Raw genomic sequence first — 19272 nt, 5'->3', positions numbered from 1 at the left:
TGTTCCTACACCCTCCTCCTCCCGCATAGTGCAGACCTTTTTTGCAGGATGTAACGCATTTTCAATATCCATGCAGTCCTCCAATTAGTTCCTTGGGATTTTAATTTAGTGTAGACTTTATTACAACAACCTCCTTTTGAACTATAGGATACAGTGAGTGTGAAGTTTCTCACATGGAAAACTGTGTTTATTCTAGCTCTTTCCGTGACCCAGGGAATGGTGGGCTCTGTCTTACAAATTTCCCTGTGTGCTTTAGGGCTATTCTAATTGTCACTCCAAGCTACTGAAAAAACAAAATCATTATTAAAAATCCAACAGAAAACTTTTATTATTTTATTGTTCCCAAATTTATTGTTGTATAATAATGTGTTTTATTGTTCCTAAATTACATTTAAAGTAAATTTAAGGATCCTTATTTCTTCATTTGGAAATCCAAAAATTACTTATTCCTTTGCTGGTAAATGTTTTACTATCCTTAAAATCTGGTAATTGCTACTGTGAGGATACCAAAGGTAGCAGTTACTTAGTAAGTAAATTATGTAATGAAAATGTGTTTTTACAAGTCAGGTGTAGATAGTCCTAGAACACTAGAATTACATATAATCTATCTTTATCATGTTAAAATTTTAAATTCTTTTCTCTAGACTTGTGGAACAACATTTGGAGAAACATGTGAAGATGCACCATGTGGCGGACCTGGTTGCTTGACAGGAGATGGCAAGAGGAAATGTGGAGGAGATGGTTGTGATGGTTTGGTGACGGTGGCAAATACTGTCTGGAAAACTGCTACAAAATTTGACAAAGAGATTCTGAGTGCAATGTCTGAAGTGGAGGAACTCTCTAAATTAGTAAGTGTTCGAACTGAAACCTTGAAGTTAAGGGTTAGCCCACATGAAAAATACATATGCCAGGCCTACTGTGGATGATAATATACATTTAGCAAATGATAAGATATAGCATACATGTTGTATTTGCTACACCTGGAGGTGAATTGGAGGCATGCAAGCACATATGTACAGTAGAGGGATGTAGTACACCCTCTGGAGATATAGCATAGTTAAAATGGGCTTCATCTTTACATATGTCACTCATTAGGTGTATTCTTTGCAGCTCCTTGTCCAAAGATATGTGCGGATGATGATCAGGACGTATCTTTTCTCTGTGTTAATAACAAAATTTTTTATTAGTCTTAAAACAAAATATGTAAGCTTAAAAAAGAGAACCCGGCACAAGTGATCTAGTTTAGACTGGTTCTTTCTAACTGAGGGAGTGTGGAATTTTACAGCAGTGGCTCCCTGTCATAATGTGAATCCAGCCCAAGACCACTCAGCTTGTGGAATTTTTTTAAGGGAATTAAGGGAAGACCGAGTTGGCCGGAGATGCTGGTTCCCGGCTGAATTTTGGATGTTTTTTTTTTTTTTTTAAAGCAGTAGTCATGTACAAGGCATGGTTTTGCCTTGTACATTATTGCCGCTTTAAAAAAACATCTGGGCCTGGCCGGGAACCCGCACCTCTGGCCAACTCTGACTTCATTACATCCGGCCCTAAGTTTGCAAAGAAATTGTGTGCCCTTCCTTTAGCACAGAATTAGCCCTGTACAGAATGGCATTTGGACTTATTCTGCTACTACTTATTGGTATGCTGCTAAGGTCTAAACCAAGTACTGTTGTGGAATTATAAGTCACAGGAAGTCCTGACGTACATTGACTGCTTGGGCATGCTGCGTTTGTAGAGTTACATGGTCCAACATGCTTGTGGCTGGCAAAGTGTTCTGGTGCTTAGGGAACTCTAAGCATGCAGGTAGTTGTACTAGCACTAACCTTTGTAGGCTGAGGCTCGAAACAAAATGTACAAACAGTATAGTTTGTAGTGGCTCAATTGTGTTTTTTTACTTTTTTCTTTATTATTAGGTTGCTGAGTCAAAGTTGAGAGCAGAGGAAGCAAAGCAGAATGCCCAAATTGTTCTGAACAAAGCAAACGCAACAAGAGAAAAAGTGGACAAAAGCAATGAGGATCTAAGAAATCTCATCAAACAAATCAGGGACTTTTTAATGCGTATGTATATTCTCTTTTTTTATTTCCATTGTACAAAATGGTATATATTTATTCTGCTACTCCACTTTTTTTTTTTTTCTTAAGTGGGGAATGAAGAAGAGTTGAAGTGTGAAAATCTCAACGTGTAAATAAGCAGTAGCTAGTAGCTACACTGGCCTGTTTTGCAGAGTATCGAAAGAAAAAAGCATATTTATACACATTTCATTGTATAATTACTACTTATTTGTGAATTTAAGTAATTAGAAAAACAAAGCTCTGTACGACATTGTATTTTTCCCATATATCTTTTATTTAGGGATTAAGGGCCTGATTCAGAGGTGGATGTAGTTTTTTTTCTGATTCGCGCTTGCGGTGATATGCAAATGCTATTTTCTGCCTTCCCCTTGTGCACCAGCATGCAACAGACAGTTAAGGCACTCAGACGTCTATTTTCAGCGTCCATGGATACTGCTACTGCGTTGGTGGTTCTGGCACACCACTGACATTTGTAATAGCCTATGAGCTGTTCAGACTTTTCTTTTAGAAATTTTCCTAAATATGGCTTCTGTGGCTATGTATCTGTGTTTTGGGAATGCAGTTGTATTCACTGACATGCCTGTGGCACATAATATGCCCATGAAACCATCTCCCAGTCACCACCCAGGAACGCCCAAGATTGTGCACTACCAGCTCTATTGCAAGCGACCCCATAGGCAACAGCGGTCTCTGTGCACACTAGGTGGTATGCATGTGCCTCTAGGGTTTACAGCACTTTTTGTGCATGTGAAGTAGCAAACAATTGCTCAACTGAGCGCACATCAACACTGCGTCCATTTTGAATCAGGCCCTAAATGCATTAGAAGTTAAATATTTCCCTTGCCAAATTTAAGTACTGTTCTAGTCAGGTTGGAATCTTTTTAATTGATCTTCTATTGTGGTTTATATAGAGGATGGAGCAGACCTTGATAGTATAGAAGCCGTTGCCAATGAGGTTTTGAAAATGGAGATGCCCACCACACCTGAGCAGTTACAGGCTCTCACTGAGGATATACGTGAGCGTGTGGAAAGTCTTTCTGATGTGGAAACCATCCTTGAGCAAAGTGCTGGAGATATAGCCAGGGCAGAGTCTCTCTTAGATGAAGCCAAAAAATCCAGGTAATTAACATGCTCACATAGGTTTTTCATTTTCTGTAAAATAATGTCTTTTAAATTAGCGAGATCATAAGAAGACCACCAGAGACTCCCAGTAGGTCTCCAGTATTTCAGCACTAATAGATTAAATGGAAATTGGATCTAGATTAGCAAATTCCTGTTATATACATCCTACTGTATTCAGGGATGCCATACATTTAACAGGCTAGAAAATCCTGGGACATCATAGGGAATTCAATTGGGCTTCAGCATTTAATGCACATCATTAACTTTGAGCATTGCATACTGTATATAATAGTTCAGTGGTTCCCAAACTCAGTCCTCAGGACCCCCAACAATTCAGGTTCTCCAGGTCACATAGCAGGTGCACAGGTGTATTCAGTATTCACTGACACATTTTAAAAGATCCACAGGTGGAACTAATTATGTCACTTGTGATTCTGTGAGGAGACCTGGCTTGCTGGAGCTGGGTGGACGCTGCGTGAGCGGCGGCTGTGAGAGAGGGGGGGACAGGGTGCGGCGGCGGCTGTGACGGGGGACGGAGCGGCGGCTGTGACAGGGGGGACGGAGTGGCGGCTGTGAGACAGGAGGGACGGGGGGAGAGCCGCAGGCAGACGGAGAGCAGCGCTACAGCAGCGGCTATATAGCTGCTGCTGTAGCGCTGCTCTCCCCCGTCTGCCCGCAGCTCTCCCCCATCTTTTCCTCCACCTCCCCTCCCCCTGCATCTCAATTCGACTTTTGTAAAAGTCAAATTGAGATGTCTATTGATATTGAATAGGCCAGGCCGGATCCATTCCGACAAATGAATAGTCTCTTTAAAAAAATCAGCTCTGTTTTATATTCTGGATGCTTTGTACTACCTTCCTGCTGATCTAAATTAAGAGAATTGAAGAAAACCCTCCAGGTTCGTATTCCTGTAGAATGCATACAAAGAAGGTCTGCATCTCTGAACTCACAGATCATTTAGGGCATAGGTCTGCAAACTCTGTCCTCATTACCCCACACAGTGCATGTTTTGCAGGTAACCCAGCAGGTGCACAGGTGTATTAATTACTCACAGACACAGTTTAAAAGGTCCGCAGGTGGAATTAATTATTTCACTTGTGATTCTGTGAGGAGACCTGCAAAACATGCACTGTGTGGGGTAATGAGGACCGAGTTTGAGAACCTGTGATTTAGAGTATCCCCTCCTAGTTACTTCCATTCAACTATACAGTACAAGAGCATTAACTTTTTATGGATGGACATTATCTGCTTAAAAACATTAATAAAAATGCAGTTGTGACTTTACTTATTTAGTGCATTTTGCTGAAGTAAATATAAACCGCTCTTCTCTTTTACTGTAATGTATCGATAGAAGAGTACTGTAAATTAGTTTCAGAATGCTGTGTGTTTTTCTCTGTGAAAATTGCTTTTAAAGCACACCAACCTACAGAGATGTAAACGATTTAACACCAAACAATGGTGCACGATTAATTTTATGCACTGTTCACTTACGGGTGTATACAATTGGTGTCGGATCCTCTCCAATGGAGAATATCCGACACTGCACTATTCAATTTACGGGCGTTTTCGAAAGGTTTAGCCTGTTTTCGACAATGCCGAGTCGAATCGGCATTGTCGAAAACGGGCCAAAAACCTGTCGAAAATGCTCACAAATCCAACAAAATATGTGGATCCGTGGCTAATCCGCCGATCCACGTGTTTTCCGACAAGTCAGAATTTCCTACTTGTCAGAAAAATGGCACTTGACTTAAATTGGTCAAATCCGGATTCGACCTAAAAAAGTCGGGAAATCCGACACCAATTGATTACACCCCTTACAAGTAAAAGATCAATAAAACATGATCTATGGGCTAACGTGGATTGGGTACAAAATCCCGGCAGTCAATATAACGACTCATTACACTGATGGTAGCATCCCTACAGTAAACACCCTGTCAGATTCTGGGAAGTATTTAAATGCTACCCTTAACCCTAACCCCCCCAAATTAGTAAATCTAGCGGGATTCTGACTGCATCCCAGTGACACAAAAGACGTACAGTAATGCAACATCTTTCAGTATTTTTTGTCTAAATTGTGATGTTCTCCTAAATATATTTTACAGGGACTCAAATTTTGTGGAACAGTAAAAGAAAGTTCAACCTCTGCTAAAAGTAAATGCTCACAATATATACATGAATTAACTGTGTCTCACAGTAAATTGTATATATATAATATATAAATGTCTTCTCCTAGGAGGTAACACAATGGTGGAATGTTTAACAATAGGAAATAATTGCTTAGTCTGTGGTCTCTTAAAATAAACACTTTTAAAAAGTTTATTTGCTTTCTGATTACAGGAAGAGTGCGTCAGATATCAAGGAAACAGCCGATATGGTAATGGAAGCGCTAAAGGAAGCAGGCAGAGCCCAAAGTGCAGCTGGAGAAGCCATTAAGCAGGCAGATGATAACATAAAAGGAACAAATAACCTACTCACCTCCGTAAGTCAAAAATAACTTGAATATGTTGATAGCCGTGGATTCTTTTGTTGTTGTTTTATTGTTGAATAAGACCTTATGTTAGAGCTGTTGCATATGTGTAGGACGCATAGCAGCATTTCAGCATGCAGAGGGCATTTTACTAAAATAGGTCATCAATAGAGACCACTAATGTCTGACCATAATGTGTTCTTTAGGAAATGTATGAATTTGTATTTATGTATACAATACCCAACAGTGCTTCAAATATTCTCCATTTCCAGTTTTGGCTCACAAGTTGATTGGTCGATTTTAAACGGAAAACTAGGAGCCCCTGTGATCTGACATTTACTCAGGCAATAACACTGCTTCATTTTGGGCACAAAGAAAAGGCAAAACCGTTATAGAAACTGTCACTTACAGGAACATGTATTATGTCAAAACTGGTATTGTTCCTTTCTAATGAGAAAAACTAAGTCTTGGAACAAATGGAGCACTATTTAGGAGTATGGACAAGATGACTCTATGAATTATGTTAGTCAAATTATGTGACAGAAACCCAAACGGGCCAATTCAATTATCTGCGGGAGCCACCAGAACTGGTCCCGGCAGCTACGGTGCGTTAACATCTGAAGGCAGATTCTGCTTGCACCTATGGAGGTACGAATAGAATCTGCCTACTGTAATGCCTGGAAAATGTGCCATTGGCAGCTTGCAGCTAATTAAATCTACTCCATAACAAGCTCTACAGCATAATGATGCTTATGAAAGAGCTGTAAAATGACACTCTTGTATGTCCTCAGGGGTTTCCTTTAATTGATTTAAATTTAATTTTGTTTTTGATGTTGGATAATTTGTTTGATTTGTTTTCCATCTTTAGATTGAATCAGAAGCAGCAGTTTCAGAAGAAACATTAAATAATGCAACCCAACGTATTGCCCAATTAGAAAAAAGTCTTGGCGATCTAATAAAGAAGTCCACAGCCAACTCCGAGAGTCTACAGTCAGTTGAAAAGTCTGTTAAAGATGTGAAAGCAAATGCTGATGGAGTGAAAAAGGTTTGTCTGATTATTGCTTGAAGTCCATGAAAAGCAGTTATTGTAAGACCTTGCACAGCATGCCAGATGTCATGGTCAAGGGAAGCTGGATAGGCACTAGCGCATAATGTAATATGGCAGAGCACTATGCTGCCTCGCCCACACCCAATAGCTCCTAACACAATATTTGCAATGAGTTCCTGAGCTGGCCCTTTAAATATTTTTTTTTTCAATTTATATAGTTTAAGCTTCTTCGCTTAAGATTCCCCACCATATTTTGAATAAAGCAATGTGCCAGAGCTTACATATGTCACTACATCTCAAATCTGTTCATAACCGATGAGCTGAAAATCTAAATCAGAGTTCAAAATCTGTTGAAGCTAAGAAATTGCGCAAGGGGCAGTTTTGTAAATGAATGAATGCTCAAGTTACGATGGACCACAATTATACCCTGCCTTTTTGTGTGCCCATGTATGGGGAAACTCCTTTATAAAGAAGGTCGGAAGGAAGTTGGTAGAAGATGTGGGATAAAAGAAGACTTACAACTGTTCAGAAAAGACCATTTATGCAGAAATATAATATGTATCTCTAATATTACAGGTTCTGGACAATGAACTTAATAATAAATATAAGAAAGTTGAAGACTTGATAGCAAAAAAAGCTGAAGATTCTGCAGAGGCCAGAAATAAAGCAGAACAGCTTCAAAAGGAAGCTAAAGCCTTGTTAACGAAAGCAAACAAGAAATTAGGATTGCTTAAAGGTAAATTTATATAATGTGATTAGTTTTCAATATGACAGTTTGTACATGTACAGTGTTCTCCTGTAAAGCTTAGATACCTGGAAAACTGTTAACTCCTGTCATATAATGGGAGCATGCAGACATACTGTATATATACTGTATATAATTTACACTGCGTCTCATTCCTCCAATTGGGGTATACTGGTACCATGGGAGATAGAGCGCAGCCTTCAGGACTTTTATTTTTTTTGCATGCTCAGCAGGGAAGAGTGTATCATGCTGCATTTAATAAATAAAATAAATTACCGCTGGGGCTTAGGTTGCCAAATCATCCCTTTAATAAATGAATACATACAGTATGAATTACACAGGTTCTGTCGCTGAAATGGAGACTTGAAGTAAACCAGTTACAGAATCTAATTCATATGTGTCCCTTTTTTAAAGGGATAATTTGGCAATCCTACCTGTGGTGCTAATCTATAGGTGACTGCCTTGCCAACAGGGTGCCACTAAAGGGATGGGGCGCTATTTGCCCTTTAAAAATATACCTAAAACATCCTAGTGTGAAGACTAATATTACTACAGCTGCCACCAGTGTTGCTTATCTTTAATGTTTTTTACAATTATTTATTTGCATGCCACTAGTGATTATTCAACAATTTCCACTGTTTTGCCTGTGCCACTTGTCTGGGAGCATAGATATAAATTATTGGGGAAGGATTTCCAGAATTATTGTTGCTCTAATAATCGGTGATTGGCCCTTTTTGAATTATTCTCAATTGTTAGGACTAATTGGAAAAATTATAATCATGCACTGAGCAGAGCAAAATTTCCTGTCACTAATCGTATGTGTTCATACTAGGGGTAGAATACTAGGCCAATTAATTCAGCAAGCATGCCCTGCATCCAGGAGAATGGTCTTTCAAACCTGATAGCATTTTGTCTGAACCTTAAAGTGGAAATATTGGCAATCATTCTGAGTTGTTCGCTCGCTAGCTGCTTTTAGCAGCATTGCACACGCTAAGCCGCCGCCCTCTGGGAGTGTATCTTAGCATAGCAGAATTGCGAACGAAAGATTCGCAAAATTGCGAATAGAAATTTCTTAGCAGTTTCCGAGTAGCTCGACACTTACTCTGCCACTGCGATCAGTTCAGTCAGTTTCGTTCCTGGTTTGACGTCACAAACCCAGCGTTCGCCCAGACACTCCCCCGTTTCTCCAGCCACTCCCGCGTTTTTCCCAGAAGCGGCAGCGTTTTTCCGCACACACCCATAAAATGTCCAGTTTCCGCCCAGAAACACCCACTTCCTGTCAATCACACTCCGATCACCAGAACGAAGAAAATTCCTCGTAATGCCGTGAGTAAAATACCTAACTTTTGAGGAAAATAACTAAGCGCATGCGCTCTGCGAACCTTGCGCATGCGCAGTAAGCGACTAATCACAATATAGCGAAATTCGGCAACGAGCGAACAACTCGGAATGAGGGCCATTGTTTGAAAAGGACCGTGAATCAGCAGATGTTTAAACCACCATTATGGGTTTGTTTTTTTTCTCTCCTTCTTTTAAAGGGTTAATGTGTTTTTAGAAACCTGCACGTCTATTCTTGAAAACAGGCACAGTACGTCTACTGTATTCTGAATAACTGTGTTTTTTCCCTCCCTAGATTTAGAGAAAACATATGAAGATAACCAAAGGATTTTAGAAGAAAAAGCAAGACAGCTGGTGGCCCTTGAGGAAACAGTTCAGTCAATTCTAAAAGCAATCAGTGAGAAAGCAGCAGTATACAGCACATGTTTGTAGCCTGAATCCTGAAAATAGGAACCTGGTTAGGACCAAATTTTTTTAAATATAATTTATTTGATTTTAAATGAACCCCAAATGAACACATTTTATTACGGTCTATTTTATTAAATAAAATATGAATACCAGTAATAAATAACTCTTCAAACTAATGCAGTGTTTCCAAGGCTTCAGTTTTCTATATTCCAAAATAATGTTTTGCCTTCCAGTAATGATGGAGTAAGTTGCCCTCACTAAATCAGTACCTGTATTTACTTACAAATGTAGCCCTTCGTAACAAGTTGCTGTAGTTTAGATATATTCTTCCAGTACAGGCTGATATTCTATACTTTGTAGGTAATATTGTGGGACTCTTGTGTCCATTACAGCAAGAAGCTGTTTCAAGCACACATTGGAAGTAGCCATGTCCATTCTATCTATGCACTAAGAATTAGAAACCTCACGGTGGGCCGGATGTACTAAGCGGAAAATGCGGTAAACTCCCTGTTTACCGCATTTTCCTGATGTACTAACACCCGGCCGGCAGGTCAGCGCCGCGGCGGGGTACGCCAGCTTTAGCTGGCGATAGTCCATAGAAGCCTATGGGCTTCTCTCCGCGGCGCTGTGTGAGGGATCCGATCGGATCCCTCCCAGCATGCCCTGCGGCCACCCCCGTCACCCCGCGCATGCGCAGACTGACTCCCGGGCCGAATCCCGGAAGTCAGGCTGCCGCTGTGCATTGCGGAGGTCAGCTCTTATCGGAAGAGCTGTCCTCCGCAATGCTGATCGCATATGTTAGTACATATGCGATCAGCATCGTGGCGCAGGGCGGCGATGGGCGGCGATGTACATTAGTACATCCCGCCCTGTGGCACAAAGTGCCTTGTTCTGCATTGACGCTAGTACTTGGTGAATTGCTGGACTGCATTGCAGAGAATATTTGTTTAGCCACAAAAATAGCTGCTTCCATTTGTATGCTATAGAACAGTGATGGCTAACCTTGACACTCCAGCTGTTGTTGAACTACATATCCCAGCATGCCCTGCTACAGGTTTGTTATTTGGCCATGCTAAAACTGATGCAGGGCATGCTGGGATGTGTAGTTCAACAACAGCTGGAGTGTCAAGATTAGCCATCACTGCTATTGAAGCACTTCAGTATTTGTACAATGAAGTATGTTGCGGGATGGTTCATCCTTATATAACCTTCATGGAATCACATGGACTTCATGTTTTATGTACTTTCCCATTTTCTGTTTGAAGCAGAAAATTAGGACTCATTAAATGCATGTTACCTGAGCTAATATAACACGAATTTACACAAATAGGTTTGTGACACTTATACCGAATGCAAACCTGTTTGTATTCACACTCCTCTTGACTATTATAATAAAGCACAAAAGAATTACAACCATAAAAATGGTTCATTTGGTTTTTTCTGTTTCCATTGTTAGAAAAGTTAATACATTCTGGATGTTACATTTAAACGGATGTTAATTATCTAATTAAAGCAAAGTATTTATAGCCATGTGATCAGATGCTTGAAACTTATATTTTCATCTGTCATCCATTCAGGCCCCTGGAGTAATAACCAATAGTGTATAATGTGGAGCAGGTAACATGGGAACTTTTAAGAAATCCGCAAAGTTCAGTCAGCTCCCCATTGTAAACCCAAGAACTGCCTGGGAGCATTAGTTTAGCTTAGTAACTATTGACCAGTAGGAGCATGATGTCTATTATTGGGTTGTCGGCAGTCATTGTTTCATTTTACAACTTTTGTGGCATCCCATAACTTTAGCTCTGGATGCCTGGGTCGGCTTAGATAGTACTGCAACTGGTACCTCCTCTGCAGCCTGCCTCTGGTGGGAAGGGTGCAGGTTGGAACTTGACCAATATCAACACAGGTAGTGCCAAGGATCATCGCACTTCCAGCCATCAGACCCAAGATAGCGTTGAACCATGTGCCAGAGGTGCAACAGGTTTGTGCTGGTTGTCCAAATTGCGCCCACATAATCATATCCATCAAGGAGGTACAAAAAATGCTGTAAACATGGGAGATATGAGCAGGAACCTTCCACAGCAGCTTATCTCTTGACCCCGGGGACTGGTCTTCATCTGTAGGTCTTTTCACAGCCAATGGACATATGGTGGCACCTAGAAATTTAAAAGAATCCATGGGCGTTCTGTGAATACCCTTTTGATTTTTTTTTTAAGCTTTGCTCATGCTGTTTCTTAACCAGCAATAGTATCGCAGGCAATGAAGTTGGTTATTCCTCCAGTGTCCCCAACAGATGACAAACATAATTTTATTTTTTGTGCTTACGCTAAATCCTCTTCTCTTAGTCTATTGTGGACACTGGATGCCTTCCCATTATACATTTTGGGTAGGAGTATGTTCTTTGCAGGTTTCTTAAAGCACCAATGGTCTCTGCCCCACGCTCTATGGGGGTCATTTCGACCTGATCGCAAGCTAGGATTTTTCGCTGCGATCAGGCCAGAACTGCGCATGCGTATGCACCGCAATGCGCAGGCGCATTGTACGGGTACAAAGCGGATAGTTGCTGAGCGATGGATTTTACGAAGAATCCATTCGCACAGCTGATCACAAGGAGATTGACAGGAAGAGGGCGTTTGTGGGAGGCAACTGACCGTTTTCTGGGATTGGTTGGAAAAACCCAGGCGTGTCCAAGCATTTGCAGGGCGGGTGTCTGACGTCCGTTCCGGGCAAGAATATGCTGAAGTGATTGCAGCGGCTGAGTAAGTTCTTGGCAACTCAGAAACTGCACAAAACTTTTTGGTACCGCTCGGTTACACTTGCGATCGCACACTTGCAAAGCAAACATACACTCCCCTATAGGTGGCGACTATCTATTCGCAGCGCTGCAAAATATAACTAGCGAGCGATCAACTCGGAATGACCCCCTATACCCCATGATTATTTTTTTAGCATAACCCAGTGGATTGAAAATATATAATGGAAGTATAAAAATGAACAGGAATAGAAGCAACATTTGTTTATAAGATTTCAGACACTACTGTATAATAAACCTTTTAAAGGGTCATACCATGCATTGCAGTATACAGGTTTTAGACAACACATTGGTTTGAAATTTAAGAAAGAAAAAAAAAAGAAGCTAAGCAAGCAAGCAAAATGTGTCAACTAGTTTATCTACAAATGATCTGAGAATTAATTCCATTACATATTTATTTAATTTTCTTCTGTTTTCTAAAGTAGTATGCTTACTTCAATGTAGATTGAAGCCCTATTACTCTACTGCATAGTATGAGCAATGGTATTTTTCCTACTGAAATATAAGTAAAAGAATGCAAGTTGGATGTTGCAGTAGATTTGGTAGTAATGTGTATATTTAAGATACCACACAAAGCCTGGTTGCTGCACATTATGTAAACACAATACAAGGCAGTTGGTATATACTGTAGCTCTTTCATCAATTTTAGGCATATTCTGCCATAGGGGTGGTCTTCAGTATGCCGAATGTCGGGATCCCGGCGCACATTATACCGGCGCCGGAATCCCGACACCCGGCTTACCGCCAGCTATTCTCCCTCGTGGGGGTCCACGACCCCCCTGGAGGGAGAATAAAATAGTGTGGCGAGCGTAGCGTGCCACCGTGCCCGCAGCATGGCGAGCGCAGCGAGCCCGCAAGGGGCTCCTTAGCGCTCGCCGCGCTGTCGGTATGCCGGCGTCAGTATGCTGGTCGCCGGGAGCTCGAGCGCCGGCATACCGTACTACACCCCTGCCATATATATGGCCCAAAGGGTGAGATGCTATCCCATTCTTTCAGGGTACAGAATCTTCTGGACATAACTGCTATACAGTATTTAAACATGAAACATGTAAATGATGCATTGAGAACCATGACCAGTTTAACAAAGGTCACTTAATCATACCTAGGCATCGCTGACTGCAAACCTTACAAGAGTTTACTCTAATTTTCTATTTGTGGACATGAAGTGGCAAAATGGTTAGAGACCATTCTTAAATCTATCTGTACCATCCTTAAAAGCTGCAGTTTTCAGGATAGAAAAGTCTTGGCTTTAGATGAATTCACTCTTTGTGGATTTACATATATACACCTTAAAAAAAAAAGAGGAATCGAGTTGGACAACTGGTATAGTATGTTACTTGAAATTTCTATTTGTTTCTTAATCTTAAATAATGTATTGTCATAAGAATAGTGACAATATGGTTATCTATCCCAAATTCATATATTTTACAACATGTTCCAGCTTACCTTCCCATCCCGCTTTTTTTTTTTTTTTTTTTACTATTGCCAAGTAAGTGACTTTTTTTTTTTTCATTTGTGGGCTTTAATAGGCATATATTGCTTGTAAAACTAAATAATGTACTAACAGCACTATAATGGAAACTGCTAAGAAGGAAAGCGATCTAGAAGTCACTATTTCAGGTGCAAAAGGGAGGCAAGTCAGATGCTTGGTTGCATAGGGAGAGGTATCAGTAGCAGAAAGGAAGAGGTAACAATGACACTGTATTCAGGCATGTCCAAACTGCGGCCCTCCAGCTGTTGTGAAACTACATATCCCAGCATGTCCTGACACAGTTTTGCTGTCTGAGAATGCTAATGTTGTGTCAGGGCATGCTGGGATGTATAGTTTCTGAACAGCTGGAGGGCCGCAGTTTGGACATGCCTGGTATAGGTTATTAGTACAGCCTCATCTACATTAGACTGTACGGGATGCTGGTGTTCGTAATCCCAACATGCAGCCAAAATGCCGACCCTGGAACTCCAACACTAGCCAAAATGCAGACGCCAGAATCCCGATTGTAAGTATGCGGCCCCCTGTACTGTTAGCCTGCGGGTGGGGAGGTTAGGTTTAGGCACCCCCGAGGAGGGTGGGGAAGGGGGGAGTGTTAGAGTTAGCGGTGTACTGGGGGATGGTAAGTATACTTAAATAGCCCAACGGGATTCTCTCCATTGGGATGCGGTCGGTCTTCAGGCCACCGGTAACTCGTATCAAACCCACCTGTACAAAAGCAGGGCAACTAAAATGGTGCTTGGCCTACATCACAAAACTTAACCAAAGCCTAAATGAAGACTGGGGTCAATTAGATCAGAATGGGGTTAGAAGTTCTTTTGCTCAGCTCAATCTGGATTTTGGTCTTCCAACCAGTGGTGGCTGCAGTGCAATCCATAGGAGAGCCACACTAACAGCCACCCCAAGCACTGCCAAACATCACTGGCCGAGATTCACTGGCAGTAGGTGTGGCTCCCCTGTTTGAATTTTGGACTGCGCTGCAGCCCCACCACTGCTTCCAACCATCTGTTTTATAGGTATTTGGGCTCAGGCACACTGGCCCTCATTCCGAGTTGTTCGCTCGGTATTTTTCATCGCATCGCAGTGAAAATCCGCTTAGTACGCATGCGCAAAGTTCGCACTGCGACTGCGCCAAGTAACTTTACTATGAAGAAAGTATTTTTACTCACGGCTTTTTCTTCGCTCCGGCGATCGTAATGTGATTGACAGGAAATGGGTGTTACTGGGCGGAAACACGGCGTTTCAGGGGCGTGTGGCTGAAAACGCTACCGTTTCCGGAAAAAACGCAGGAGTGGCCGGGGAAACGGTGGGAGTGCCTGGGCGAACGCTGGGTGTGTTTGTGACGTCAACCAGGAACGACAAGCACTGAACTGATCGCACAGGCAGAGTAAGTCTGAAGCTACTCTGAAACTGCTAAGTAGTTAGTAATCGCAATATTGCGAATACATCGGTCGCAATTTTAAGAAGCTAAGATTCACTCCCAGTAGGCGGCGGCTTAGCGTGTGTAACTCTGCTAAATTCGCCTTGCGACCGATCAACTCGGAATGAGGGCCACTGTCAATTAAGAGGTTTAAAAAGTTCTCACACCACAGCATATCAAAGTTAAACTAATTTGGGCACTGATTTTAAATACCAATAATACAGGTAAGAATGGAGCCTGTCCCTTTGTATGGTGCTGTGATGTGGTGGCCAGTCTTCATTATCCTCAATTATTAGTAATAAATTCAAAGGTTGTCATTGAAAATAGATGTTTCGCACTTCAGATTTTATATTAACATATGCTGTACACAAAAGATGGTGGGGTATATTCAACTGAAGTCGGATCCATTCCGACATGCATTTGTCGGAATGGATCCGACCAGGGCCATTCAAATGGCCATCTCAATTCGACTTTTAAAAAAAGTCCAATTGAGATGAGGGAGCAGAGAGGAGGAGACAGGGAGAGCAGCGCTACAGCAGCATTGTAGGAGGATGTGGCACCGCCGCCAGACCTCACGACAGTGTCCACCCGGCTCCAGCAAGCGAGACCTCGCTTGCTTTAGCCGCTTGGACGCTGCAGTCTTTTTCTGAAAGATTTGTGATTTCAGTGCTACTGAATTTAGGGATATTTTTTCCGAGATAGGGAGTCCGCTAATTCGTTCAGTTCCCTGGGATGTAGGTAGCTGTCAGAATTATGTCCCTCTGAACTGCCCAACTCATATTGACTTGGTACCCCCCATCTTGTTTATGTATGATACACTGGTAGTATTGTCCAAACTTAGTTGGATGCCTACCCCCCCAGATGGCTGGGTACCAGAGCTAATTTTTGCTGCTCGTAATTCTAGAATATTTATGAACAGATGGGATTCTTGGTCTGACCAGGTGCCTCTCACTGCTCTCTCTTGTGAGAACCACCCCCCCACCGGTCAGGGGCGCTTCTGTAGTAATTATCGTTGAGGGTGCATCTTGTAAGAGGGGGCAAGGGGATGGAATAGGTGGACAGTTCCTGTTTTACCCTTTGGAAAACATGTATTGTATCTGTCCAGGAGTAGTTTGAGTGACTTAAGAATCCTGAGAAAACTCTGCAATTCTCTGCAAATGAGAGGAACATGCTGAAAGCCAGGAGGCATTGCGATAATTTTCTCAATGATCCCTGCCGACGTGCGGAGAGACATTCTGCATTTTTGGGAAATTGTCTGTATGTAGTTTTTCATTTCTAGCCATTTCTAAATTGGTACCCTGTGAGAAAGATGGGTATCTAGATCGAAGCCTAGGAAAATAATGGTTTTGGTTGGTATCACTACTGACTTTTGTATATTTACTATGAACCTCAAGCTTGATAACAGGGAAAGGGTTAAATCTCTGTGCCTCGGTAAAGTCTCGGGATCTGAGTTCACAAGCAGCATGTCAGCCAGGTAGATAATGCAATGAATGGTCTGCTGACGTAGATGAGATACCACCGCTTTCATAACTCGTGTAAAGTTATAAGGGCCGGAGGAAAGGTCGAACATCATAGCCGTCTATTGATATATTCTGCCTCTCCAAAAGAATCTGAGAAGGTGTCTGTGATTGGGGTATACCAATACAGAATGGAAGGCTTCTTTTAAATCTATTTTTATACAGAAACAGTCCCTTGTGAGTAGATAGGGAGATATAAACCAGATTGGATTGTTTTTAGTAACCATCTGTATGTGGTAATCTTTATCCATTCCAGATAGGATTCCCTGAGAGTTCAGTGGGGAAAAAGGCATAAGGGTAAACACTGTGTGGGTTTTTCTGGCGTTGTTCCCTGTATCTGAGGTTGATCCCCTAGAATTGTCACTAGGTCTGTGGATGAAACCTCCTCTATGGGCTCATCTTGTGCCAGACCTGTGGCTTTCGAAGACCGACTACCTTGGCGAAAGGGCCTCTTGAAGCTCTCGTTCCCCTTTTTAAGGTCAGAAAAAGATTTTCGGGCTTTGTGGCAAGTTTTGACCTCTTCTATTAACTGCGGACAGAATAGGTCGGCATCAGAGAGGTTTGGAAACTCCAGGGATTTGGGTGGTAAGTCAGCTAACCCTGCGCTAGTTAACCACCTAGCTCTGCGGGCATTGGTGATGTTATTGAAGGTCTGGCCTATAATGAGAGTAGCTCTGGTAATGGCCTTAAGTAGGGTTAATTTTGACACCACTAAGGAATCCAGGGGTAATTCAGACCTGATCGCTAGGGTGCATTTTTTTGCATCCCTGCGATCAGGTAGTCGCCGCCTACAGGGGGAGGGTGTAGTGTGTGCAGGTGTGCTATCGCATGTGTAGCAGAACTGCACAAACATCAGTTTGTGCAGTTTCTGCTCAGCTCAGGACTTACTCAGCCACTGCGATGATTGGGGCCGGAGCTGACGTCAGAAACCCTCCCTCCAAATGCCTGGCCCCTCCTTCATTTTTCCTTACACGCCTTTAAAACGGCCAGTTGTCACCCACAAACGCCCTCTTCCTGTCAATCTCCTTGCGATCGCCGGTGTGTTTGAAATTTTCACACAAACGAAGCCTAGCAATCAGGTCTGAAATGGCCCACTAAAGAGGCACCCTCTCTTTCTGCTTTATTCAGCACAAATAGCAGAGGACCAGCTGCGTCTGCTATTTTATATTGTATCTTTCTCTAGCATCCATAAGGGATATTGGGGAAATCTAGTACAATGGGGTACAGACGAGGTCCAAAGGAGCCACTGCGTTTTAAATTTCTTCAACTGGGTGTGCTGGCTCCTCCCCTCTATGCCCCCTCCCACAGGCAGTTCAGAAAAAAGTGCCCTCAGGAGAGGATGCACATCTCTGAGCTCCAGAGAGTTTCTTCAATTTCTTTGTTTTCTGTTTGTTATTTTTGGTATGCTGTTTGGGCAACAGCATACCTGCACCGTGGGAGTTGGGGGGTGGTCACCGGCCTTACAAGGTGCAGAGCCGCTTCCCCGCTGCAGGGGTTGTTGTTCAGCGGGGCACTGCGCCTTAGCTGTCACAGCTGCAGCACGCCACACACCCCTAACGCTGCCTGAAGGTGACATCGGTGGTGAGTACAAACCGGGGGCCCCGCTAGGGGGAGTCCCCCGGTTCAAAGTGCGGCTGACCATGGGCATGGCCTACGGACCTTCCCGGGGGGGTCCCACTTAGATCCCCTGCGTGGAAACTGGCACAAATGCTTAACTAAGCATTTGTTCTGAGCAAAAATGGAGACTTTGCCAGTATAATACTATTAGGTATCTCTGGCGCCATTAGAGGGGGCGGAGCTACCTCACAGCGGGACCTGAGGCATTTTGGCACCTTCCTAACCTTATTATAGCACAGACAGCGCTTCACGATCCTCAGACACGCTGGATATCTGGTACAGGGTGTAGCAAAGGGGGAGAGCCGCTTGTGTACACTATATAAATCCTATTTAGGATAGAAATTGTTAGTGTTTACAGTGTTATAGTGAGCTTACAGCTTCACTGGGGCTGTGCAGCTCAGGGTGTGCTGGTGTCCCCTCTCTCTCTCTCTCTCTCTCTCTCTGTGTCTTCCCACATACAGTAGGGCAGGCTTGCAATATCACTGTCTGTGTATGTTGTTGTGCTTACTGTGAACCATGGGTAAACACAAGCTGTGCAGTGTATGTCACACCGGATTCTCTCCATTATCTACTGATTCTGTTTCATGTGAACAATGCAGTCACTCTTCACAAATCAGTCAAGGGGCTGGGGGAGAGGGTCCAGAGCCCCACTGGTTAGGGTCTCTTAAAATAAGATTTTACTTACCGGTAAATCTATTTCTCGTAGTCCGTAGTGGATGCTGGGGACTCCGTAAGGGCCATGGGGAATAGCGGGCTCCGCAGGAGACTGGGCACTCTAAAGAAAAATTTAGTACTATCTGGTGTGCACTGGCTCCTCCCTCTATGCCCCCGCTCCAGACCTCAGTTAAGGAAACTGTGCCCGGAAGAGCTGACATTACAAGGAAAGGATTTTGGAATCCAGGGTAAGACTCATACCAGCCACACCAATCACACTGTACAACTTGTGATAAACTTACCCAGTTAACAGTATGAACAATAACAGACCATCAGACAAATCCTGATGCAACTATAACATAACCCTTATTTAAGCAATAACTATATACAAGCATTGCAGAAAAAGTCCGCACTTGGGACGGGCGCCCAGCATCCACTACGGACTACGAGAAATAGATTTACCGGTAAGTAAAATCTTATTTTCTCTAACGTCCTAGTGGATGCTGGGGACTCCGTAAGGACCATGGGGATTATACCAAAGCTCCCAAACGGGCGGGAGAGTGCG

At 42.7% G+C, this 19272-nt stretch overlaps 1 protein-coding gene across 1 annotated transcript in view; it reads left to right on the top strand.

Annotated features, from left to right (window-relative positions):
- Positions 1 to 10620, top strand: part of LAMB1 (laminin subunit beta 1) — a 97044-nt gene extending 86424 nt beyond the window's left edge. Inside the window, exons 28-34 of the mRNA XM_063927079.1 lie at positions 645 to 848; positions 1911 to 2055; positions 2982 to 3189; positions 5530 to 5671; positions 6528 to 6704; positions 7284 to 7443; positions 9086 to 10620. Coding sequence (XP_063783149.1) covers positions 645 to 848; positions 1911 to 2055; positions 2982 to 3189; positions 5530 to 5671; positions 6528 to 6704; positions 7284 to 7443; positions 9086 to 9222 — 1173 coding nt within the window. The 3' untranslated portion in view covers positions 9223 to 10620. The remainder of the gene's footprint in view (positions 1 to 644; positions 849 to 1910; positions 2056 to 2981; positions 3190 to 5529; positions 5672 to 6527; positions 6705 to 7283; positions 7444 to 9085) is intronic.
- The last annotated feature ends 8652 nt before the right edge of the window (positions 10621 to 19272 follow it).

The sequence above is a fragment of the Pseudophryne corroboree genome, chromosome 6 (genome assembly GCF_028390025.1).
Source record: "Pseudophryne corroboree isolate aPseCor3 chromosome 6, aPseCor3.hap2, whole genome shotgun sequence".
NCBI classification, from domain to species: domain Eukaryota; kingdom Metazoa; phylum Chordata; class Amphibia; order Anura; family Myobatrachidae; genus Pseudophryne; species Pseudophryne corroboree.
This window is presented reverse-complemented; position numbering and strand designations above follow the sequence as displayed.